At 47.7% G+C, this 25,527-nt stretch overlaps 2 protein-coding genes, 1 non-coding gene and 1 pseudogene across 4 annotated transcripts in view; 2 read left to right on the top strand and 2 right to left on the bottom strand.

Moving 5' to 3' along the window:
• Window positions 1-1,089: 1,089 nt before the first annotated feature.
• LOC149746715 (neuroligin-2-like) lies at window positions 1,090-5,607 on the bottom strand. The gene is given in 8 exon segments (XM_089901815.1): window positions 1,090-1,557; window positions 1,560-1,772; window positions 1,774-2,065; window positions 2,870-3,466; window positions 3,835-4,027; window positions 4,150-4,335; window positions 4,509-4,658; window positions 5,481-5,607. Coding segments are annotated over 8 exon segments (2,154 nt in total). The 3' UTR covers window positions 1,090-1,161.
• Window positions 5,608-15,665: 10,058 nt separating this feature from the next.
• On the top strand, window positions 15,666-15,762 carry LOC149746714 (Z30 small nucleolar RNA). The gene has a single exon (XR_016390450.1). It is a non-coding gene; the product is annotated as a Z30 small nucleolar RNA (small nucleolar RNA).
• Window positions 15,763-17,032: 1,270 nt separating this feature from the next.
• Window positions 17,033-20,820, bottom strand: LOC149746713 (peroxisome assembly protein 12-like; annotated as a pseudogene). Its single transcript, XR_016388956.1, has 3 exons — window positions 20,093-20,820; window positions 19,243-19,797; window positions 17,033-18,422 (listed from the first exon to the last, which is right to left on the bottom strand). The product of XR_016388956.1 is annotated as a peroxisome assembly protein 12-like (transcript).
• Window positions 20,370-25,527, top strand: part of LOC149746711 (AP-2 complex subunit beta-like) — a 109,142-nt gene continuing 103,984 nt past the window's right edge. The window contains 1 exon segment of the mRNA XM_089901814.1: window positions 20,370-20,890. The gene's annotated coding sequence lies outside the window, so the exon portion shown is untranslated.

Raw genomic sequence — 25,527 nt, 5'->3', positions numbered from 1 at the left:
CTCTCCTGTATCCTACCTGCCCTGGCCCAGGGCTGAGGAATCCTTGGCACGTTTTGGGGGGTCTTCGCCCCTCAAACCCACCTCAGCAGTTTGGCACGGATGAGCGACTGTCTGAGGACTGAGGGAAGAAGGGCTGCCCTCAGACCGCGGTGAGGGCTTTGGTCAAACATGCACGGCCTCTGTGGGTGGCAGGTGCCACGCAGCCCCCCACCCCACCCCACCCCCCGAACTCTAGGGGAAGGAAGGGCAGAGCTTAGGGTCTGTTCATCTCCTCAGGGTTTGTCCCTCCCCCTCAGCTTCTGTCAGTTTGAAGTCCTTTCACACCTGCTGTGTGAGAAGTTAAGTGCTGGGCCTGAGGCCCTAAGATGCAGGGAAGTGCTGCAGAGAAAGGGGCCGTCTGCATGGGAAAACGTACATCCACACGCAAGAACATGTTTCCACTCAGAAATGCATCCTGGACCCAGGGGAAGACAAGTTCCCAGGCAGCACAGGGATGCAAGATCTCCTCTCTTCCCCGTGGCAGGGAATGTGTGTCTGTCATCTGTGGAAGGCGAGGCCTGCCCGGGGGAGACCGTGCTTCACCTCACTTGTACCACGGGGGATACACATGATTCGCTGGGGCGGGAGGGCTGGGGGCAGGGCAGGGGGGCTGTGATTTCCTCGCTACTTCCCAGGCACCACCCTGCGTCGTCCGGTGGCCAAGGGTCGCTGTTTGTGAACACACCACTTCCAGGGTCTCCAGGGGGTGGGAGGAGGGAGGAGGTGGGGGCACAAATCCCCACAGAAATTCTTTGAGGGAGCCAACATTTGTCCAGGGCGGCAAAAAAAAACCCTCACCCTGCACATGGTTTCTCACCCCCTCGTGAGACAGCACACCTCCACGTGGGAAAATACTTCCACGTCCCCACACACCGAAGACGGGTGTCCAGACGACGGAGGGGAAAAAACACCCCCCCAGTTGTTCAAAGGCCCGGGTCCAGAGAAGAGAACGGGCCACTCCGCGCGGGAGAAGCGCACACATCCCGGCGAGGAAACCCATGTCCACCTAAAGCTCCTCGATGTGTCACAGCTCCACACGACAAAAGCCTGTCGCCAAGCCCTCCTCCCTGCCTTCTGAGCTGGCCGGGAGGGCCGGGGAGGGGGGCCTCCCCGAGCCGCCCCCTATACCCGAGTGGTGGAGTGGGGATGGGGGAGCGTGTTGTTGTGGCTGGTAGCGGTGGGGGGAGGCGAGGGGAAGGGCCCAAAGGGATGGAGGGAGGGGGGCGGCGGGGGAGGGGGTGGCCCCAGGCCGCTGGGCAGCAGGGTCAGGGCCCCGGGGGCCAAGAGTGGCAAATCGTCTGGCGCCCGGCGCAGGGCCAGGGTGTAGTCGAGCGGGCAGGCGGGGCCCAGGGCCTCCGCAGGTTTCGCCCCGACGCCCCCGCCCCGCTTCAGCTGCAGCGACACCAGCTCCTCCTCGGGTGGCAGCTCACGGCCGGCAGCAGGGAGCAGGGTGCCCCCGCCGGGCACGCCGGTGCCCGAGCCGCCGGGGCGGGGCGGGGGGGGGGTGGGGTGGGGGGGAGGCTGAGCCGCCTGCACCGCAGCTCCTGCCGCCGGTCCCGCTTGTAGTAGAGGGCGGCGAAGGCAAGGATGCTGAGGAAGAGGAGGGAGGCGCCCACGGCCACGGTGACGCTGAGCTCCGTGGAGTAGTCTCGGGAGTCCCCGGGGAAGCGGTCGTAGGCCCGGGGGCCCGGCTCGGGCTTGGGCTCGGGCGGCAGGGCGGCCGGAGGCGGGGGAGCGGCGAGTGCCGGGGGCACCAGGGGGCGGGCGCGGCGGCCGGCGCGTGGCGTAGGGAGGGAGGCGCGTGGTGGTGGTGAAGAGCTCCGTGTGCAGGTTGTGCAGGTGCGGCACGAGCTCCAGCCAGAAGGCCACCTTGTTGGCGCGGTAGTTGGCGCGCACGCGCGGCTTCAAGCCGATGTGCAGGTACTGCTTCTCCTTGCTGTTGAACTTGCTCCACACCACCTCCTCGAGGCGGTTGCGCTTGGTGTGGATGAACTTGGTGTCCTGTGGCACCGTCTGGTTGGGGTCGCTGTGGACACAGCGCGGCAGGGAAAGGAGGAGTAAGGGTGAGGCTCCCATGAAAGGCAGGGGTGGGGGCGTGCTATGGGAGGAATGAGGAGAGAGATGGACAGAGATGCAGAGAGCTGGGGAGACGGGAAGAGAGACAGAGACGGATACGAAGAGACAGAGAAACTGCCAGAGACGGACGGACAGACAGACAAATAGGGATGAAGCCAGACTGCCAGAGACAGTCTGAGATGAGGACAGAGGGGCAGAGAGGGAAGAGACAGACCACCAGTGACAGAGGCAGAGTCTGAGAATGAATGAGATAGAGACATATGGAAACAGAGACACAAAAGGACATGAGAGACAGCCAGGGGGAAACCAGCGAGTACAGAGTAACCAGATCAAAGCAAGCAGAGATATCAATAGATTTCAAGAGAGAGGGGCAGAGACAGCAATAGACAGACAGACACAAACCCTCACACACACTCAGATACACAGATGGGAGCACTCAGACAGCGGGCCGAGCTCTGGGAGGAGAAGGAGAGAGCTGGGTGGGCAAGGGAGGGAAGGAGAGACAGACACGGAGCCAAAGGCACCAAGTGAGCCCGCCGCCCAGAAAAGACAGGGACCTCTCTGTCCAACTCTTCTGAGTCTTCAACACACACAGAAGAGCTGTCCGGCAGGTGTCTGAGTCGAGAAGGCAAGAGTGCCTTGATGGAGGAATGATGGCCGTGTGAAGGAGAGGGAGAGAAGGGGCTGAGGATGGAGGCGGTGTGTGCCCTGAACTGCAGGGATGCCCGACCCAGCCCCTCCCTCTGGCCCTCACCCGGTCTTGGCGAAGTTGGTCCAGTAGGTCATGACCACGGCGCTGAGCATGACATCATTCTTGGAGAAGTTGCAGGGGAAGAGGTCGGTGGCACCCACCATGGGCACACCAGAGACGTAGGGTAGCTCATCCCCGTGCGCTGCATCTGCCCACTCGGGCTGGCCCTCAGCCTGGCAGTGGTGGTAGAAGGTGTAAAAGTAGACAGGGGACTGGTAGTCAGCGTGCAACTTGGCGGTGGCCACAGCCGGTGCCACCCACTGGTGGCCGGTAAAGAGCGCCAGCAGGGTCTTGCGCCACATCTCGCCATTGTCCCTGTCGGCCCAGTCCGTGTACATAAACCTGATGGTCTCCCGCAGCACATCCTTGCCCTCCGGGTAGCCATACAGGTTGTCCACAAAGTTGGAGACGGTGAAGTCGAAGGCGCTGGCGGACACGCCGTCCTCGCTCTTCGCCGAGTCCTCCACGAACTTGAGGCCCTCTCCCTGGTTGACACCGATGAGCATGTCGTAGTTGAGGAATTCTCCCTGCTGCATGAGGATCTCAGGGTCATCGGGGACTATGTCACCGTCCACCACGGGCCCAAAGGCGATATGGTAGCTGGGGAGAAGGGGTCAAGGTCGCATCACCTGTTCACCGGCCTCCTCTCAGCTCACAGCCTGCTGAGTCCTCTGCTCAGAAGACCCCTCTCCCCTAGTTAAAACCTTCTGAGCCCTTCAGGGTACTTGACCTCTCAGGAGGAAGTCCTCCCTCAAGCACTTCATGGAGCCTCGTGCACACTGGCTCTCTTTAGGCACCTCCGCCTAGGGAAGGCTTCTGGGAGAAGGCAGGGCCCCGGGAGGGCCTTGAAGTCCACGTCTCCTGGCTAAATGGAATGCTTGTGGCCTGCGGGCACCTCTCACCCTCAACCTCCTTGGAACCAGCAAGGAGAATGGAGGCCTGGACCTGGCCCTCTCCCACCCCCATACCGGGCGGGCTGTACGTCCTGGTCCACCAGCTCCCGAGAAGGCTTCCGGCGCAGACACTCCAGGGCCTCGGTGCTGTCCTCCCGGTCACAGCCCACCTTGGCCGCCAGCAGCCGCGTGTACTTGAGCAGCTGGTAGTTGACAGACCAGCTAGAAATAGCAGTGCCATTCTTGGCCATGGCCTTCTGGAACAGCCCTGGTGGGACCGGCAGGCTTTAGGCTGGGCTGTATCAGCCTGAGGGAGGAGAAGGGGTACCTGGTGGGGTTGGGGGTGTGAGAAAGGGGAGAAGAGGGACAGGCTGAGGAGGTGGCTGGTACCTTCCGAATGGTGGGAGAGGATCAGAAGGTTGACACAGGAGGCCCCTGCCCCAGATCCGAAGATGTTGATGCACTCGGGGTCGCCCCCAAAGTGGGCAATGTTCTCACTGAGCCAGCACAGGGCCTGGATCTGGTCCACAAGCCCGTAGTTGCCTTTTGCAGCCTGGTCCCCAGTGCTGAGAAAACCTGGGGGTAGAGGGAGAAAGGGGGCTTCCTGGGGGTGTCACAGCACACTTTCCCTATTTTTGGGCAGCTCAGTCCAACCCAGAAGCCATTCTGCTTCTGCTGGGTTTAGAGGAACCCTGCCAGCAGGCCCTCCTCCCAGACTCCAGCCCCTAGAGTTGGCTGCCCACCCTCACCAGGCACCCCAAGCCGGTAGTTGAGTGTGGCTACAATGACGTTGCCATAGGTGGCCAGGACAGAGCCATCCAACATGTTCCCCGTGCCCTCCGTGTAGGAGCCACCATGCAGAAACAGCATCACCGGCTTCTTCCCAGAGTCCCGGATATCTGCGTGGGGAGGGGGCGTGTAGGTTGGCCGGGGGGTGGGGGACGAGGACACAGTCAGACCAGAAGCAGCACCACCCAGCTCCCAGGCCTGCTGAGTTCCAGCCCAGAGCTCAGGGGACATGTCACTCCCATACCTGGGGGGCAAGACCGGATTCTCCTCCCTCCCTCCCCAGCTAACCCTGGCAGAAGATCCCTCCCCACCTCCTGCCGGTGTGCCCTACAGCACTTCTCCCCATGCCTGGCAGACCTTCCAAGAAGCCTAGCAGAGGCAGGGCTGGGGGCTGGCCCTCCTCAGGGCATCTGCTGGACCCAGAGGAACCCCTCCCCACACACACACACAGCAAATCTCCTTCCTGCTCCTAGGAAGAGCGAGCTCCCAAGGCTGCCACTGGAGCTAGAGATCCTGGGAGGGTCCTGGCGTTTCCTTCGACTCAGGCCGTGGGCCTCAGCTCCACATGGTAGCCTGGTCTGTGGGTGAGGGTGTGCCAGGCCCTAGGGTCCCTAGGGGCTTGGTCTCCTCCCCAGTTACCATGGCAATCCCAAGCTTAATTACTGTGGCCGGAGGCGGCAGGGTGGGAAAGAGCCTGCCTAATGAAGCCAGGGTGCAGCTCTAGTCTCGGACCCCCCAAACTGGCCTAAGTCCTGAGCTCTGGACCCTTCTCTTGCCATGTCCCCAAAGGATCCCATGATCACTCCCATATGTAGAAGGCCCCTTGAGGGGTAACTAATTCCGGAAGAGGGTGGGAGTCTGAGAGGGCTTGCCAGGGTCCCTGCCCCTGCAGCTCCTCCACGATGCAGCCACAGTGCCTGTGCTGGCGTCACCCCTGGCCTCCAGGCCCTCCTCTTTCTTGACACCTGCAATCTCTGACCAGCCTGGGCACTCGGGCAAATAAGATCCAGGCCTGGGCCTCCACAGCTGGTCCCCAGTGCCTCTGCCCGCCTCCCTCATGCCGCTAGGAACTTCCCTCCTGGCAGAAGGTCAACCAACAGGTCACTGAGACACTCCCCTCCAACCCCCCACAGACAGCTTCCTGCCTCCTGTCTCTTAGGACCTTCTATGACACCTCCTTCCACCTGACTTTGGCCAGGAGCTCCTAGGTGGGCAGTGCCCTCTCTGTGTCCTCCCCCAATCCTATTCTTCCCTTCGTTCCTGAACCTCCAGAGGCCTTCCAACAGTTCAGGCCGGTCTCCTTCCCTCCGAGGTCCTGTCCTAAATGTCCTCACTCCTCCCCGCTCCTCCCCACCCTGCGCCTCCACTCCCAGCGAGGGGGGAGGGGGAGTCAGAAAGGGGAGGAGCAGGAAGGGGGGCTGGGGCGACAAGAATTCAAAACCAACAACAAAAAAGAGGATCAAGAAAGAAGAAAGAAAAAAACAACAACCAGAAAACAAGAAGCTCTCGGGGCAGATTCAACAAGAAAAGAAAAAAACCCCAAAAAAACAAGAAACCAAAAAGATCCGTTTTTGGAAAAAAAGAAAAAAGTTCTTTGCACTTTTTCAAAATTTTGTGGTGAAACTTCAAGATGTTGGGCCCTGTTTTCAAAAATGTCCAAATTCTTTAATTTGCTTCAAATGTGCATTTTCTGCATCGGACAGGCTTTCTTTTGGAAACTGTAGCAGCTTTCTGCTGTTTCGATTGTGGCATCAATTTGCCAACTTAAACTTGTTTTTTTTTAATGTTATTTTGCTCCAAATTAAAATTGTTTTTTCAAATGTTATATTTCCCAAGTTTAAAAACAGTCCAAATGTCTTGGGCTTCCCTGGTTGAGAGTCCGCCTGCCGATGCAGGGGACACGGGTCCGTGCCCTGGTCCGGGAAGATCCCACATGCTGCGGAGCAGCTGGGCCCGTGAGCCATGGCCGCTGAGCCTGCGCGTCTGGAGCCTGTGCTCCGCAACGGGAGAGGCCACAACAGTGAGAGGCCCGCGTACCGCAAAGAAGAAAAAAATAAATAAATAAATAAATTTGTTTTAAATACAATTTATTGAACTGTAACTTTATGAAACTTAATTTTTAGTACTGACTGTTTAACAACTGGCTCAAAACATTCCTGAAAAGTTAACAAATGGCTCTCGAGCCAGTAAGAGCCAGTTCCAATACACCACTGTAAGGCAATCATCCCCAGACAATTTTCTTTTCATCTGATGTGGGAAATTGCCTTTTATAAGATACTTCATTTGGGCTTCTCATCACCCAACAAAATTTTCTCATGTATGGAAAGTAGGATACTTGAAGATTCAAAAAACACAGAATTTAGTGTGTGTGAGAAGTTCAAAGTCATAGGAAACAGAGGGAAACCTGTTTAATATACAGGTTCCAAAGAGGTAGAAAGGGCAGGGAGAGAGTTTTCTCCATCTTACCTGGATCTGTGTCCATCACCATGCCTACCCATTCCTGAGTTGTCAGTTTGCAAATATCCTTGTCCTTCACCATCCAGGAACAGGGAGCTTCTGAGAAAAGTGCACCACAGAATGGCTTCACTCCGATCACACAAGCATAGCCATATAGCTCTCCCCCAGCTAACACATCCAAGAGTTTGACTGTGAAATCTATCTGGCATTGAGACTGGCAAAAATGGACACAAGGTAATTTGTATATTGTGTTTTCTATTTTCTTTTTCAAAGAATCACGGTCAACCTTTTCTTTAGCACATCCCAGAACTTTCTTACTCCTATCATCCACTCCAATAAAAAGATAGACTCGGGCTTCCCTGGTGGCACAGTGGTTGAGAGTCCGCCTGCCGATGCAGGGGATGCCCCGGTCAGGGAAGATCCCACATGCCGCGGAGCGGCTAGGCCCGTGAGCCATGGCCGCTGGGCCTGCGCATCCGGAGCCTGTGCTCCACACGGGAGGGGCCACAGCAGTGACAGGCCCGCGTACCGCAAAAAAAAAGAAAAGAAAAGAAAAGAAATAGCTTCCTTATTTTCAGCTATAATTTGTCTCCCTATAACTTCCACCTGCTGGGACTCACAAACAAATCTAATTGCTTTTGTACTAGCAGAACTATACTCTCATGACTCCCAAGCCTCATTGATGTTACTTTGTTGCTGATGACAAGCATGATAGATACAAAGTTTTCTGAGAGTCTAGCTCCATATGAACATCTGCTCCACATTTCCCCAAATTTCTCACTCATTCTCCTTTACAAGGTGCTCCTGAGCTATGATTTTACTAAGCTCTTCATGCTCTCAGACATAAACTTAGAGGAATGAGATTTACAAAAAAAATTTTTTTTTTTTTACCTGATGTTCTTGCTTTTCCTCTTGTTGCTTCAGTTCCACATCTGGCTTTGGTCTGAATGTTTGCCTTCTGTCACAGCCCCTGTTGCCCTTTGATATCAGCCTGGGAGGAGCAGGAACTCTGCCAGACTCCCCTAGTCTTCATAACATTGACCCCCGAGGAAGGCTGATAAGGACTCAAGAAAAGCCTATGACAGGGCAGATTGGCAGGCCAGGGTCTGACCTCTGGGAGAGAATGAAGTATTAGTGGGGAAATTCAGGGGTTTTCAAGTGAGGGGCCAAAGCTAAAACGTCCCTCCTCTAAAGGGCTGAGTGTTATTTCTATACATCATACAAGCATCTCCTGTCATGGTTAATTTCATTTCAAAGCTCTACATTTATTTTAGATTAAGCTGTCCTGTACATATCTATTATGAACAATATTAACCTATTCTATCACCTTCCAAATCGTTTGTCCTATTCTATTCACTTTTATTCTCTTTTTCCTACTTTTCCTCTTTGTTGTACACAAGACCCAGCCTAGAAAAATACTCTTTGGTGAAGGTTTGGCTACCCCTGGGTGAGAGGATTACAGATGATTTTTCATTGAATTTCTTTTCCTTTCCTTTTTTTCTTTAGCTTTTCTCTATTTTCTAAGTGGTCTACAATGAACATCTATTGTTTGTGTAATTAAAAAAAAACAAGTGAAAAAAATAAACAGGTAAGAGACAGTTATCTCTTGTGGGGATGCTGGTTGAACTGGAACAAGTGAATACTGGCCAGCAATCATTGATGATGACGATGATGAACCTATGAACGTTAACTTACAAGGACAAAGGGTCTTCGCAGATGTGATTAAGAAAGGATGTTGAGACGAGGAAATTATTCTGGATTATCCATGTGGGTCCTAAATCCAATCACAAGTGTTCTCATAAGAATTCAGTAGAGGGACTTCCCTGGCGGTCCAGTGGTTAAGACTTCGCCTTCCAGTGCAGGGGGTGTGGGTTCGACCCCTGGTCAGGGAGCTAAGACCCCACATGCCTCGTGGCCAAAAAACCAAAAACATAAAACAGAAGCAATAGTGTAACAAATTCAATAAAGACTTGAAAAAGTGGTCCACATCAAAAAAAAATCTTAAAAAAAAAAAAAGAATGAGGTAGAGAGAGATTTGATACCTACAAAAGAGGAGGGGGCAATGTGACCACAGAGGCAGAGATCGGAGTGACGTGGCCGCCAAGTGAGGGAATGCCGGCAGGCACAGGAAGCTGGAAGAGGCACAAAATGGATTCTCCCCTGGAGCATCTGAGGGGAGCACAGCCCATGCTGACACCTTGATTTCTGCCCTCGTATGTCAAACTTCTGGCTGTGAGAGAATAAAATGTTATTGTTTTAAACAACCAAAGTTGTGGCAATTTGATACTGCAGCCACAGTAACATACTTCTCTCGAGTAACTCAAACCATCAAACAACTCTTCGTTTCTACTCCAATTTGCTTATGGTGAAATGGCATTCTGAAATAGGTTTCTGAATACCCCCTCGGGTTTTTTTTTTTTTTTTTAACTGAGGTTACTCTTCCTATGGAGTTCTGCTTTGTTGGCATGACACTTTGTACCTGTCTGGCTCAAAAGTTATTTCCAGGATAGGAGGCAGAATACATACCATGACGAATAATCAGCACAGCAACATAGTAAACTGCAGACGTCTGCTCTCAGCTTCAACTTTAACCCTTTTTCACTCACGTCATTTCCAAATTCAGTCTCACTTTTATTTCATTTTAAAATTTATTGGCCGTGCCACGCGGCATTTGGGATCCTAGTTCCCCAACCAGGGATCGAACCCGCGCCCCCTGCAGTGGAAGCACAGAGTCTCAACTACTGGACCGCCAGGGAAGTCCCCAGTCTCATTTTTAGTTCTACTACCTACCTTAATTCTCAGCTTCACTCTCACACTGAAATCCTTCTGATATCACTTACTTTTAGAAAGATAAAAAGGACCGTCATTTACTGGACATACGCATTTGGGCACAAGGGACCAAGCTGGGAGTGTGGCACATGATACGGAACCTGAGATTACATGGCCAGTTAAGTGGAAGAGATGGCATGCACAGCCAGGTCTGTTTAATACAAATGCCCCTACTCCTTCCACTGCCTTTCAAGTTTGGGATTCTGGATTGCTTTGGAGTCTTCAAAATCTGAAATCTACCTAAGTACCTCCTTTTTCCTTCCCAATCAGCAGGAAGGACATTTTTTGGGCAGAAGAGCTAGGAACTGTATTGTTTTCTCCTTCTTATTCTTTAATGCACTATTAGGGACCAAATCAGGAGAAGGAAGGATAATGTGAAAGATGAGCAAAGAGGGTTTCTCTTCCTTCTTCAGAGTTCCTTAGTTAAGTCCTCTGGCTATGAATAGTACGTTATCAGGCCAGCGAGGAGCTCACATTCTGGCTCTGATACCACAAAGCAACTTGAAATGAGTAGCTTGTACAGTGGTTTTTTTCTAGGTCTTGGGAAAATGGTCTGGACACACTGCTGACAGTTGGCGAAGAACTAGAGCTCCCAATTTATTTGTGTTTATTCACTGAGCATTTCAATTTATCAGCCGAGATAGGTAGAGCACAGCTTTCCTGGTCAGTAGACACAAACTGCCAAATACCAGCGTCCATCTCACTCTCAATTCATTTGTCAAGATGATTCGGCTAGAATAGTAGACTAGATAGCATGGTGACCAAGAGTAACAGTGCTGGTTCTACCACGCCACCACCTGACCCTGGGTAAGTCTCCTTTCATTCATTCTCTCATTCAGTCAGCTGTTTTTTAAAGCACCAAGGGCCTTGAAATCCTAGCTCTAGCACTTTTTGGCTTAGAAAGCTTCGTTAAGATAATCCAAACCTCACATTCCTTCTTTGTAAAGTGGAGATAATAATAGTGCCTTCTCCATACGGTTCTTGTGAGAATGAAGTGCGCTGATGTATATAAAAAGGTTAGCATGGTGCCTGGCATATAACGTCAGCTTTTCATTCGATAATCAGTTACTAAGCATCTACAGTGTTCTGAACGTGGTACTATGTCCTGGGGCCACCCATCATTTGCACCATTTAGTGACTGCCTTCTTTGGGCCAGATCTGCAACTTTGATGATCTCAAATTGTCCTCGTAACAACTTATAAGACATGCATTATTTTCACTATCTTATAAATGAAGAAACTGAGTTCAGGGAAGTAAAGTTGAAGATTACACACCTAGTAAGTAGCAGAGCTGGGATTTGGACTCCTATCTATCTGATTCCAAAACCCATTTACTATCATTCTGCCATGCAGCCTTTACTGTTAGCAAGAAGAATAAGACACATGTCCTGTTCACAATCTAGAGGGGGAACACATGTATTAAAGAACTCATTGCAATACAACGTATGTGATAACACCAGGTGTTATCGCATTGTTCTCATTCAGTTCTCGTAACAGCTCTGTGAGGTAGGTACTGTCATTATTCCCTTTTCACAGATGGGGAAACTGAGGAACAGAGAGTTTATGGTGCTTGCAAATACTATAGTCCATATACATGACCACTACACTCTAGTGCCATTCTGGAGAGTTAGAAACATATGAACAGTGTGCTTGGGGTGTTCTAAGGAGTGACAGTGACTATGCTTGTGAGAACAAGATAAGATTTCATAAATGAGATGGTATGTGAGTTGAAACCTGCAAGTAATGCACCAAGTTGAGGGCTTCCATGGTGGCGCAGTGGTTAAGAATACGCCTGCCAATGCAGGGGACATGGGTTCGAGCCCTGGTCCGGGAAGATCCCACATGCCGCGGAGCAACCAAGCCCGTGTGCCACGACTACTGAGCCTGCGCTCTAGAGCCCGCAAGCCACAACTATTGAGCCCGCGTGCTGCAACTACTGAAGCCTGCGCACCTAGAGCCCGTGCTCCACAACAAGAGAAGCCACCGCAATGAGAAGCCCGCGCACCGTAACAAAGAGTAGCCCCCACTCGTCACAACTAGAAAGGCCGCGCACGGCAACGCAGCCAAAAATAAAATAAATAAAAAACATAAAAAAGGACTAACCTCATTTCCATAAAGACAAGCAAAAAAACTTACCTTAAAAAAAAAAAGAGGGCTTCCCTGGTGGCGCAGTGGTTGAGAGTCCGCCTGCCAATGCAGGGAACACGGGTTCGTGCCCCGGTCCGGGAAGATCCCACATGCCGCGGAGCGGCTGGGCCCGTGAGCCATGGCCGCTGAGCCTGCGCGTCCGGAGCCTGTGCTCCGCAACGGGAGAGGCCACAGCAGTGAGAGGCCCGCGTGCCGGGAAATAATAATAATAATAATAATAAAATAAAAGAATGCACCAGGTTGAGAAAGGACGATGGAGAAGGAAGGGGAAAACCAGGCAGAGGAAACAGCACTTGCAAAGGCCCATTCTCTTCACTGTCTAAAGTCTATCCTTAAAGTACAATGGAGGTCCTTCATAGGCCTGGTACAGAGGATATTCCATTTTTCTCCATTTATTTCCTCACATCTTTCTCCCCATCCCTATCTGACACTCATCACATTCCTCCTGCTGTCCTTCATATGCCACCTCTCCATTTCTTACTAGCTCTCACCTGGACCATTGCAATCACTTGGCAATAGCTTCCCCTTCTTTCACTCTGCCTTCCTTCAATCTATTTTTAAAACACAGTTGCATATTGAGTTTTCAGCTGTGATCACCCATCTCCTCAGACTCTGAAATCTTTAAATCTCCCACTTTCTCCAGAGTAGTCTAAACTACACAGCCAGCAAGCCACTATCTTTAACAAAGTCTTGCCCTGTCTTTCAAATCTCTTATCACCCCCTTTCTTTATGTTAACACTGGTCCTGAAACTTTGGTGTGAATCAGAATCTCCCCTGGGGTACTTATTAAAAATATACACGCCTGGGTTCCAACTCCAGATTCAAGCTTAATGATTCTGTAAGTCTGGATTGTGGGAGTTTGTCCTTTGGTTTTGACACTGGGGGACATCTATGTTGTTAAGTTTCCTCCTGGTATTTCCAACTCACTGAATTTTGGAAAACACTACACCAGTTTCAACTTTACCTAAATTTGGTAAGCTCCCCTATGCTTTCTCATTTAATTCGGGAGTTAAATTATTTTCTCCCAGGATCTCCAAATCCAACGCATCTTTCAAAACCCAGATCAAATGCCACCTCTCCCAGGAAGACTTTCTTGCTCTCTTTCGCAGTTCTTTGATATTTAGTGGCACCTTTTGCTTATTCAGGAAGAGTCCAAGGCCCTGACAAGCCACTGAGTTTCTCCTGGTCGGGGAGAGAGGGACACATTCATCAAAGTCCGCCCCAACCCCTAGCCCTCAGGCGGGAATTCGGCGCAAGCACGATACTGTCGGAACACTGAATCGATAGTTCTTCCTGGAAAGCCAGGGCACACACACACTCTACAGCCCGCCTCAGATGCCCTTCCCCAGTTGTGAAACGAGGCACCAGCAAAACCACTCCGGATGTCAGTCTCCCCAAGGTCGGAGATCAGGGAATTGGAGGGCGGGCGGGGACGACTCAGGGTCTTGCTTTCAACTTTGAGCATGTAGCCCGCCACGCCAAGAAGAGACTGCAAAGACGCCTGCGCCTTCCCGCCCGCTCTCCCCACCCCAACCCCGGCGTTCGCCTAGCCCTCCGATTGGCTGCTCCTAGCACCAGCCGAGCCTCAGGGCTGCTGCGCACGTGGTCCACTGGCCGTCGCGGGATTGGTTGTCCGGATCGGGCTGCCACGGCAGCCGGCGGGGTAGCGAGGGGGAGCAGTGTGGGAAGCCCCAAGCCCGTACCTCTGGGACTGAACGGCGGCGGGTGGGCTGCGGTCAGCCTCTGCAGGCCTGGGCAGGCCTCCTGAGAGTCTAGGGCGTAAGAGTTTTGGGGGGTTCCCAAAGCGGGCTGCGGACCCCCTGCCTGAGGCTTTGGTTTGAGCCCTGGATCCGGCCTTGTGTTTCCCCGGAAGGATGGCGTCTCAGTCTTTCCTGAAGTTGGTGGGGTTTGGATGTTATTATTATTATTATCAGCAGTAGTATTGTTATTGTTGTTATTATTATCGTTTTGAGGATACACCGTGTATAAGAATTGGTGATCCTGCGCAGGGTGCCATGCAGAATGCCATGAGTTAGAAGTTGGAGGTCGGAGGGCTTAGAGATGCTTGAGGGACGTCCTTAACCTACGTGAAATGTTGGAGGTAAGTCGGCTTTATAAACTGTGCTGATGCTTGTATAATCCAGGCGCTTAGGCTTTAGTAGGGAGGGTCGTTCGCTGACTGAATTAAACTGTCGCTTATTGAGCCGCCTTCTGTGTCCCAGGCATCATTCTGAGTGTAATGGATGTAAAGGCCAGTAAGAGGAAGTCCTGGTTCTTTAGGAGCTCTGCGTAATGGGGCTGGTGGGAGAGACGGGAGGTGGGGGACGTGAATGGGTGAATAATTGGTGTGTGATGCGTACTGTGGTGGCAAAAAGTGCTGTGGGAGTCAGAGGAGGGGATGACTGAGGGAGTTAGGGACCACTTAACAGAGAAGGTGACGTTTGAACAAGGTTTTAGAACTACAGACTTTCTCCAGATTGAAAGGGGTAGGGAAGGCGCTCCAGACAGAGGAAAGCGTACTGAGGAAGAGAACAAGGAAAGTGTGCCCTCTGTGGCTGGAGCGCACTTGGAGCTCTGCTCACAAGTTTCATGCTTTTAGACAAGGTTATTTAAGTTCTCTTAGCCTGTTTGCTTTTTGTAACGTGTACTTACTTCTGCACAGGTTGATGAGATAAAGGCTTAAGCCTCTTAAACAGGCACTTTACTAGTTTCCCTCTCTTTGTGGAATTCAGTTGCTGAATGGAGAACACAGACCATAGCTGTACGTTTTTAACTATGGAGTATCAAGCTATTGACATTTATAAATGGCTGAAGGAGGCATGCTGTGTCTCCAGAATTGTTATTTAGATACAATGCTGAAAAGCTGGAGAGGTTGACATTGTTTGTGTTCCTAGTACCTTAGCATAGCATGTCAGCGATAGTGAATTACGAGAAGATGTCATTTAGAATAAATAAAATGCAGGCAGCTTTCTCATTCAGAAATTGATCATCCATGTTGTGAATTACCCAGGCTTTGCACTGTTTCCTTTATCTTGCCCATGGCCTGGAGAAAAATGAAATTAAACCTTGTATTTAGCTGGTAGTGGAAAAATATAAATCTGGTAATCAGACCTCAGTTTCTCTTTCCAGCATTGCTGTTATTTTGCTATGGACCTTTGTCAAATCCTAGCCTCCGTGGGTCTTGGGCTCTTTAGCAGACTCTTGTATAAAATTTTTTATTACTATACTTTTCATCTTTGTTGGCAGCAGAATTGTAAATCAAATTGTATGTTAAATGAACTGGAGTTTACTTTATAAAGGATTTTAGGAGCAAATCTTTTCTAAAGATTTTGCTTTAGAACTAGATTATAAATCCCTTCACAGACATCCCTGAGATTTTATCATGCATGGTGTTTGGACTCACTAAAACAAGAAATGTTTTTCTGAACTGTAAATGCTTCTCCACTCTACTCTGTATTACAAAAATTTTTAAAAAGCACCTCCAAAACAAAACTTGTTCAAGTTTGCATTTTTGTACAGCAGAGTTGCTTGAGGTGAATAGTAGAAGATCAAATATTGAAAGCCCACGGTTGCAACTTATCTAAAAAGAAGTCTTCTTTTCTCATGGGCAAACCTAAGTTTTCTTGGATGTGAAAATAGGGTGTTGGGCTGCTCTTAGATCATACAAGGAGGTGAAAAGCAATGATGCAATGATGAGTGAAGTATAGTCTGACCTGGCATTGCCATTGCTTCAGTGTTGGCATTGACCAGGGTATGACCCCTTAATCTTCTCTCTGCGCTGATTCTGGTTGTGGTTTTTCCACATTGGTACGTTCTAGCCTATTTGGATACTGGTTTTATTATGTGTAAGAGTGTTTAATATTCTTTTGAATTACTGATACTTTCCTGTTTTTCTTTGTAGGTTGAGGTGAAAAATATGGCTTTGATATCTTCATGGAAAACTGCATTATTTCAGTCCTGAATCTGGTTCGGTTCCCTTATTGACTCATTACTGTATTAAAAATGTTTATTTAGCAGTGATTGTAAAATGAAAGTAATTAACATGTACATGTTTTTGGGGGGAGACTAAGGGGAAACAGGTGTTCAGCCTAGAAAAACATTTCTCATTGAATTTCCTGTGAAGTCAGTGTGTCTTGGGTTTAACTTTGAAACAAATTAAAACATTTTTAAATTAAAAAAAAAGTTTACTTAACTATGGTATTTGTTCTGGTAACACCTTGTGGTTTAATAAGAATTTTTGCAAATATCCATTATACTCTTCTCATGGTACATAAAAGTGTTAATATTTTAAAATCTATAGGATATTCTATTTCAAAATTTAGTTCTATTATCTTAGTGCTATCAGAAAATGTGCTTTGAATTGCTGAAATGAGTTGTATTGGACAACACCTGTCTCAGCAGAGGCACTTAAAAATCATTTTCAGGGGCTTCCCTGGTGGCGCAGTGATTGAGAGTCCGCCTGCCGATGCAGGGGACACAGGTTCGTGCCCCGGTCCAGGAAGATCCCACATGCTTGCGTACCGCAAAAAAAAAAAAAAAAAAAAAAAATCATTTTCATCCTTCCTCTTGTAGTAATGATTTTTTTTTTTAACCCGTATGTTTTTAACTTGTATGTTTAACCCTGCCAATCCGGTGGCAACTTAAGCGTTTGTGCGGTATTTCACTCAAGATTGAATTCTTGCTGTTGGAGGAGAGGATTTCTCTCCAATATTGGATTAGCAAAAAAAGCAAAATGTTAATACAGAATGCCTCAAAAAATCAAAGGTAGGGGCTTCCCTGGTGGCGCAGTGGTTGAGAGTCCGCCTGCCGATGCAGGGGACACGGGTTCGTGCCCCGGTCCGGGAAGATCCCACATGCCGCGGAGCGGATGGGCCCGTGAGCCATGGCCGCTGAGCCTGCGCGTACGGAGCCTGTGCTCCGCAACGGGAGGCCCGCGTACCGCTAAAAAAAAAAAAAAAAAAAAAAGGTTAAAGGTGGCCTGAATGAAAAATTTACTCTAAATACCTCCACTAATCTTTCAGTTTCCACATAATCATGACATGGAACAGCTCTTTGCCAAGAAACATTTATTCTTAAATTTTAGTTAAGCGTTTTGTAGAAACTTTAGTAATAGCCAGAATAATTCATGTCAGCTTAGCAAACTCTTAACAGCAAGCACAAAGAGCTTATGAAAAGATCCTGTCTTTACACAGTCATAGTTAGGGCAGTATTTTACTTCATCTCTTCATTAATAGCTTTGCTTTCACACTGAAGTCTTCAGACTATTCTGTATATACATTCAACCCCTATTTTCCTGTAACCAGTTTCCCAAGGAAGATATGTGTCATTCACACAGGGATCTTTAAAAGGTGATAAACTATAGCAAATGTTACTTAACAAATGAGTCTCAGCATATGGAAGGAGAAAGTGTTTCTAAGTATTTCTATAAAAAGCATGTCCGTGGGGGGGTGGTGGGGGGATGAACTGGGAGACTGGGATTGACATGTATACACTGATGTGTGTAAAAGTGATAATTAATAAGAACCTGCTGTATTAAAAAAAATAAATAAAATAAAAATTTAAAAAGCAGGTCCACATTTCATACTGTTTGCAAACCGATAAAACCTATTCCTCATAGGCAGATAAATGCTTTCCTTTCTCAAAAGGCCTGCTTCCCCTTCACTACCCACTCTACGAGGTCTAACTTGGGTTTTTCCTGAGAGCTTCTATACCTCTTGTCCTTTAAGGAAGGGGACGGGAAAAGCTTCTGTGCCGAGTACCCTCTTTGATCCCCTTCTCTATGCTGACCCTCACATCCCCTGCCAGTCCTGATTCTCTCACTCTGACCAGCTCGGTCAACTCTAAGTAGAGGTGTCTAGGGAGCAAGCTAAAAGGTTAAGAGCAACGAGTACATCCTTTTAAAGAAATCCACGTGGCTGTTTAAAGTTCATACAATTATTAATTGAGGATGATCAAACAATGCTATTTACCGTGCGGAAAACCAGCCCTCTGGCCTTATAGCGCAGTCATTTCGTGGTGAGACAAGGTGCTGATCCCTTTCAGTTCTCAGGGGAGTACAGTTTAATCAGATGCTGTACTTGTGTTGGATAACCTGTGATGGGACAAGCTCGGTGACTCCTCACGTAATGAAACACACAGCGATAACAAAACACATAGCCAGAGGTGGCGAGAACGGTGTCATTCACCCGGTTTTTACAACACAGTGGGCACACAGTCTTCATTTGGGTCAACAGGGGAGAATCAGAATTGTAGTCTAGATGTACCGGTGGTGGTGGAGTAGGCAGGGCAGTCGATGACTTGATGGTTTCTTGGTTTCCGGATGAATACCACCACTCAAGGAACTGCAGGAAGAATACACCCACCGAAAGGCCAGTAGAGAGGCATGAGGCGGCACCTCCCACGGCTTGCTTCAGAGCTGACTTCACCTTCTCGCCAACGCCGTTTGGAGAACAGAACAAGGAGGCAAAAGGAGAAACTGTTTATTTAGGTACAATCACAGAACAACTAATACGCATGCAATTCTTACACTTTTCATTAGAATCGTTGATTCAGCTTGGGGATTGAATAGTTGCTGGACTGGCGTTTTCACTTGTAAGTGTCTATTCGAAACAATTCCCTCTTTCTGACCTACCGTAGTTTAGGAGTTCTAGGAGCTAAGCTTTGTTTTTAATGACTAGGGCTTTGTTTGCTTTGTGTTTTGAGAAAGAAATTAATGAGCCATTGATTATATAGACCTTTTATGGGGGTGGAAGATAGTATATCCAGAAAAAGAAATAACTCACTTAAAGAACAACTCAGCAGTACTGAGGAATATATTTGAACTTGTCAGAGAACACAGACACTAGGAGCGGGATAGCACCATGGTTAAGAGCAGTCTTTAGAATTGTACTGATCTGGCTTGAATCTCAGCTCTGCCGCCTATTAGCTGTGTGGCCTTGGCAAGGTACTCAAATGGTAGAACTTAGTTTCCTCAACTGTTAAGTGGTGCTAATGCATTTATTTCATTGAGCTGTGATGAGGATTGAGATAATATACGTAAACACCTAGCAAAGGGCCTGGTACATAGCAAGTGTGTGCAAAAATGTAGCCATTATGATGAGGAAGGTTACCAGGATGGCAATCCTTGTTTTAAGGACACAAGAATTTTTCGATGATTTTATGAAATACCCCGAAGTGGACTGAGGTGGGTAAATTTCATAAAATTGGGATAAGATTTTAGGATTTATTAATCAAATATGTTGGGGAAATGTTAAGGCCTCACCTCCCAGCTGGTTGCTGCATCATGCTGGCTCTGGCTGGTTTGTGCTCCACAGCTTGTATATCCTGAACTGTAAGTCGACCTAGCCGAACCCCAGCCGGACTCAGCAGTGGTGAGTGATGCTGAGCCTTTCCTAGGGTGTATCGAAGCTGCTGTACAAGCAACCAGCCTTCCCAGGCCATGTTAACAAATGGGTAGGCTGCCAAAAAGGCTCTGTAAAATCGTTTCCAGCGGGAAGTAGGGGGATGCAATGGAATATTCATCCTCTTCTCTCAGGCTAGAAATCAGCTTCTCCAGCTTCACTTTCAGACTGGGAAGAAGAACCAGGAAAATAACTGACTTCCAAAGCTGCTTCTTTGGGAGACCAGCACTGGCCAATCTCTGAAGCTTGTGTGTGTCTCCCATTACGATCCTCTTTAAGCCATAAAAGTTTTCAGAAAACGAGGCGCTGGTTTTAGACAGATAATGTTGCTGGAGCAGAAGATCTAGCAGGGTGAAGATTTCATCAAACCACTTCCACAAGAAGCCGTAGCGGGCAGGATTTGATTCTGCAAGAACCTAAAGCAAAATAAATAAATGAAATTCATTCCATTACACAGCTACTATGCCTTGTATTTATATTTCCTTTTTTTCCCTCTGAATTTCCACACTTTTCTTTCTGGGTCTACCTTAACCTCCCTGAAGTGCTGGGTATTCAGTACACATAACAAGAGACTCCATAACCATTAAATCATGTGATGTGCATTATATGCTAATTGGTTATTTCAAAACTTAGGCCAACAAATAAATTCAGATTATTGGCTTGGTTTTTACCCGGACGTTCCTAAAACTTTTCAGAGAATTAAATCCTTACCTTGACCACATGATGAAGAGCAGGTCTCACTGCTGTCATTAAACTGTCCTGTGCTACCACCTCAAAGCTGGCTGGCTGGCTGGTCATCCACCGCAGAAGCAGTTGTGATATGAGCCCCGTGCTCAGCCATAGTTTCGTGTGTGCACTGGGTTTCACTTTGCCCACAAACTCTCTAGTAAGCATGAACTTTCTGGGGGTGCCAGATGGGTGCTTTTTACAGGAACTGGGCAAAAAAGACCTCTTCCGGAGGCAGAGGGGAGGGGCCTCAAGGGAAGGTGAAGAATGAAGTCAACGCGGACACCCACGTTAGGGAAGCAGTGTGGGGGAGAGGTGAGTTGATTAATGCTGCACCTCACAGGGAAAAGCGTGACTATGGGGGGACAGGTACGGCGAAGGAGCGCTGGCCTCTCGAGCGGCAGTCCTGGAGGCGGCCAATCACGGACTCCCAATCCGGAGGGCTCAAAAGCCAGGCGGCTCTGAGGGATCGAAGGTGCCAGTGCAGGCCGGCCCCAACGGCCTGGCTCAGCTGTGGGCTGTGCAATCCCCCCGCCCGCTCCAGTCCTTGTGAGCTCACCCCAGGCGAGGGGCGAGGAACCCGCGACGCCGCGTTTATAAGGAGGTCTCGGCTTTATGTCAGAAGCCGCAACCGGAAATAGAAGCCGCTTGGAGCCCGGTGGCCGTGGAGAGGCGCTCTAGCCCCGAACGCGGGCCCGCGACCGGAACTAGAGAACTCTATGATCTCACAGGGACTTCCGCTTCCGCCCCCAGCGGGCTCGGTTGGAGAGGAGTTTTCCGCTGGTAGGTTTTACTTTTCTTAGCTGGTTTTGCATCGCTGTCTGTTGGAAAGCCACGGCTGTGATATGTGTCTACAGAGTCTTTTTGGCAAGGTGTTGGGTCGCCGCACTGACGTTTGGCGCCCGGAGCCAGAGCTCGGCCTGTTGCTGAGGCCTTTGTTCCCTGGGGCGATAGAGAGAGGCGAGGGACCCAAGGGAATGTGGAGATGGAAGGCTCACTTTGCTTGCGGCGGGGGTGGTGGCTCACTATTTTTGCCGCCTTCGGGAAGGATTTGAAGCGACAAAGCCGAGATAGAAGCCTTAGCCTTACGGCTGCCAATTATTAACAACAACAAAAAATTTCCTGCTGTTGTTCAGAATTTGGGACGATTATTTTTCATTCAAGCTGGTACCTTAATTGTCTTCTAGGTTAGGTTGCGTTCAAGCGAAACTCTAGGCACTTGCTACACTAAATGAAAGTGGTTCCTACCCTCGAACACGGTAGGATGCGTCACATTAGCGATATGAATACAGTGCTAAAACGGAGTGATGCTGTTGAATTCTAACTAGCATGAATTGGGGAGGCTTGGCAGAGAAGGTACTTTTCATTGTATACCAAAGTTAATGTAATTAACCTGACCTTTTGCAAACTGTTTTTACATCGTATGCAATTGCCTCGAGTAGCTGCAGGTTTACTGAATTTGGATAATAGTTAAAGTTCATGTCCTCTCTCTCCAACCTCTCCCCTCAACCCCTGGGCTAAATAGCTAAAAATAGAAGTTTGCTTACTTTATACCATAGAGGACGTTATGGTATAAAGATAGTTAATTTTTTCACATAGTGAGAACGCTGGAACAAGGTTTGGGTTTAGTTGTTTCAATAGGAGAAATAAAATCTTGTAAATTAACCTTAATTGTGGTTCCAAAAAGTGTTTCAGGGAATTCCCTGGCGGTCCAGTGGTTAGGACTCTGTGCTTCCACTGCAGGATGAATGGGTTGGATCCCTGGCCAGGGGAACTAAGATCCTGCATGCAGCGTGGCCAAAAAAAAAAAAGTGTTTTATAGTCTGATTGGATACCTGCTGGAGAAAGTCACACTGATGGAAGATTTTACCTTACAAAGTTTTAAGGAGTAGAGATAATGTATCTATATAAAACACCTAGCTTTAGGTTCTTGGTCAGTGGTAGCTCTTACAGAGAGGCTTTTCTTAAGTGAACAGCAAAAAGACAAAGTTGAGAAATAGCATCATCTAAGACGAGTGGGAAGTTAGTTAAACATTGGTATCAGTTAGGGTTCTTTGGTTACAAGCAACAGAAAACAGGCTAATTTAAACTAAAAAATTTATTAGAAGAATATGGAGTAGCTAACAAAATAAGGAAAACCAGCTCTGAGGGAACAGGAATTACACAGTCCTACTGGATGTTTCTAGCAAGAATTAGCAAAGTGTCATACAGGCATCGCTGTTGCAATGAACGAGCTTCAACAAATTTCTGTCACTGCACTTATGATTCAGATCCCTATTGACTGACCTTGGTTCAGATTTCATCTCCACTCGCTGTTTCACTCTTAGCCAGAAGAGTGCAAGACACCTTAATAGTCCTTTGAGAATATTCCAAAAGTAAACTGATGTTGTTATGTGAGAAAAAAGGCAGTCAAAAATAACAGTGTCAATTATTACAGCCAATAAATAATAAACACCTCATCACAAATCCCACTCCCAGGTTTATGGTGTAATAAGCAAGACACAAAAATTGATTGCACTTATGTTAAAAGGTGTGAAGAGCCATCAGATAGGTTAATATGGTGAGTTTAGAGGAAGAGACAATAACAGCTGGGAGAAATGAGGCCGTTCAAACTAGCTTAAACAGAAGCTATATTGGCCTTTGTAACCAAGGGGAAGATCGTTTCTAACCTCACGTTTTATCTCAGCTTCTTTCTGCCAGTTGCTTTCTAATACAGCGATGTAACCTGGTATCTCCTGCATCTTATATCAGGACCAGATGTCCACTGAGAAAGTTTTGTGGATTAGGTGGACCTCAAAAGATGAGTACATTTGGGGAAAGTCACAGTCATGGTGACAGGGTTTTCCAGGCTAAGGGAGCAGCGTGGGTTGTATTTGAGGAGGAAATTGTTTGCTTTAAATATAGAGAGGAAAATAGACCAATAATACATAGTCTATACTGTTGACCATAATATAGAGGCTCTTAAATGCTAGTTTTAGTACTTTGCTCGTGGACATTCATTCATTTCTTCCTGAATAATTTACTTATTCATTTATTACTGAATACATGCTGTGCGCCAAGCATTATGCTAGGCGCTGGGTAGACAGTAGTAATAAAAACAGACTTGGTATCTGCCCTCATGGAATTTACAGTCTAGTTGGGGAGAGAGATACTAAACAAGTAAAGAGACTAATATTTAATTTACAAGTGGAATAAGAGGGCTATGATGGGGGTGGCAGTGGGGCCTGGGAGAGAAGAACCTTTTAGACTGGGTAATCAGGGAGTGCCTTTATGAGATTACAATTAAAGTGAGACCTAAATTATAAGCCAGCCAGCCCTGTGTGGAGTTGGGGAAAACGAATATTAGGTAGGAGGAGCGGTAGTTGTGAAGGCCCTAGGATGGGAAAGAGCTTGGCCTATTTGAGAGCTGCAAAAGCTAACAAGAGGTGAAATGAAGAGGAAATGAGGAGTGACTGAAAAGGATAAAATGATATTAAGAGAGGTAGACAGGAGCCTAACCACTCATAGGCCATGGGAAGGAAACTGGATTTTAGTCAAAGTATAATGGGAGGTCATTGAAGGATTTATACACCGGAGTCATGACCAGGTTTATATTTTTAAGATGACCCCGTAATGGTTATGTGGTTACATTTACTTTGTGAAAATTCATCAAGCTTTATATTTTTGGTGTGCACTTTTTGGAATGTTCGTTTATACTTCAAAAAAAAAGTGAAACAAAAATCTGGCTGCTGTATGAATAATGGTTGGGAGGAGAGTTGAGGTTTCTAGTAGTTGAGGCAAGAGGCGATGGTGGCTTGGAATAATGAGGTGAATAGAAGGGATTGGATGAATTTGAAATATATTTTGAAGGTAGGATTGACAACTTGGAGATGGAATGAATGTGGCAGTTAAGAGAGAGAGAAATCAAGAATGACCCCCAGATTTCTGGCTAGTAATTTCTGGCAGTGTAATTTGTTCAAATAATTGCAATCATAGCAAATATTTACATAGTCCATACTTTGTGCAGGCATAGTTCTAAGTGCTTTACGTACACGAATTCATTTCATCCTTGTAATAATATTATGATTGGATATTAGTATTTCTCCCATTTTGTAGATGAGAAAACTAAAGAGCAAAGAAATGGGGAAAACTGGGAGAAGGATCGGTTCTGTACAAATTAGGAAATGAGGAGCTGTTGAAAGTTTTTGAACCGGGGAGAGGTATGAATCAAAGATTTTTCTGGTGGCATCTCTTTACAAAATCCACCTCTGTCTTCTGTGAGTTGTACCTGGAACCACAGTTTTTAAACACCCCCCCCATTACTCTTATGATTTGCTTAATTTGGGTGGGCCATATGTGCAGACTTACGATCAGTGCGGTTAGCAATTTGGTGGTGAAGTTTGGGGACTAGGTCAAGGCTAGAGATAGATATTTTGGAGTCATATGGGTAGGAAAAATGATTGAACCCATGGTATTGCTAAAGGGTTAGTGTAAAGAAAATGTATGAATATAGAACTTAAAAATAAAATGCTTGCTACTTTCTCCCTCAGACACCATCCTATATCTCTTCTCTTTCAGCTATACTTTCTTATGGAGTTATCTGTTTTCATTTCCTTACCTCCCGTTTATTTTCAGACTTCTTCAGCATGGCTTTTGCCTTCAGTATCTCTGCTGATGGTCTCAGCAATGACATCGAAGACCTTTGTGCTGCTAAATCCTTGGACACTTTTCGGCCCTTCCTCCTTTTCTCTCTAGCAACTGTTGTTGTTGACCACTCACTCATACATTTATGCATTCAACAAATTTTGGGGAGGGGGTGGCTAGGCCTCAGAGATATAGTATATAGTTCCTATACTTTCATAGAACTCTAAAAACGTCCTAAATGATTATGACCACCTGCTTTTCCTTCTGCCTCTCTACTTCTCAGTCCCCTTTGCACTTTGGTTTCCCAACTTCTGCCTCAGGCTCTCATTCTTCACATTCCTCTTCTTTTTTTGGTTAAAGACTTTATTATTACTTAGAGCAGTTTTAGGTGGGAAGTTTTCGTTTTGAGGGGAAGGTACAGAGATATCTAGGTCTTGGTTTCTGAAAGGAACTTACTTTTGTGTAAGCACGCCTATTACATGCTGGGCGCCTTACCTACTTTAAGCTTCACAAGCTGGAGAGAGTTATATATCACTGGATTTATTTCACAAGTAAGACTAAGGTTGAGGAGACGTTAAGTAACTTTCCTAATCACATTCAGGACAGGGATTCGATCTCAGATGGATTCAAACTCAGATCTGAGGCCATGTCAACCTCTTTTCCTTGCACCACTCTCCTCCAGTCCCACTGCCCTTGTATGGTCTTGGGCTGGATCACCATTGTCCACGTTCCTGAACTGGCCAGGGAAATTAGCTGGGTTTTTTGTTTGTTTGTTTGTTTTGTTTTTAAGAAAACAG

This window comes from Delphinapterus leucas, chromosome 19 (genome assembly GCF_059928025.1).
Source record: "Delphinapterus leucas isolate spDelLeu-1000000601 "Yukka" chromosome 19, BTC_Dleu_Yukka2, whole genome shotgun sequence".
NCBI lineage: Eukaryota > Metazoa > Chordata > Mammalia > Artiodactyla > Monodontidae > Delphinapterus > Delphinapterus leucas.
The sequence above is the reverse complement of the archived record's forward strand: the minus strand, read 5'-3'. Positions and strand labels throughout refer to the sequence as shown.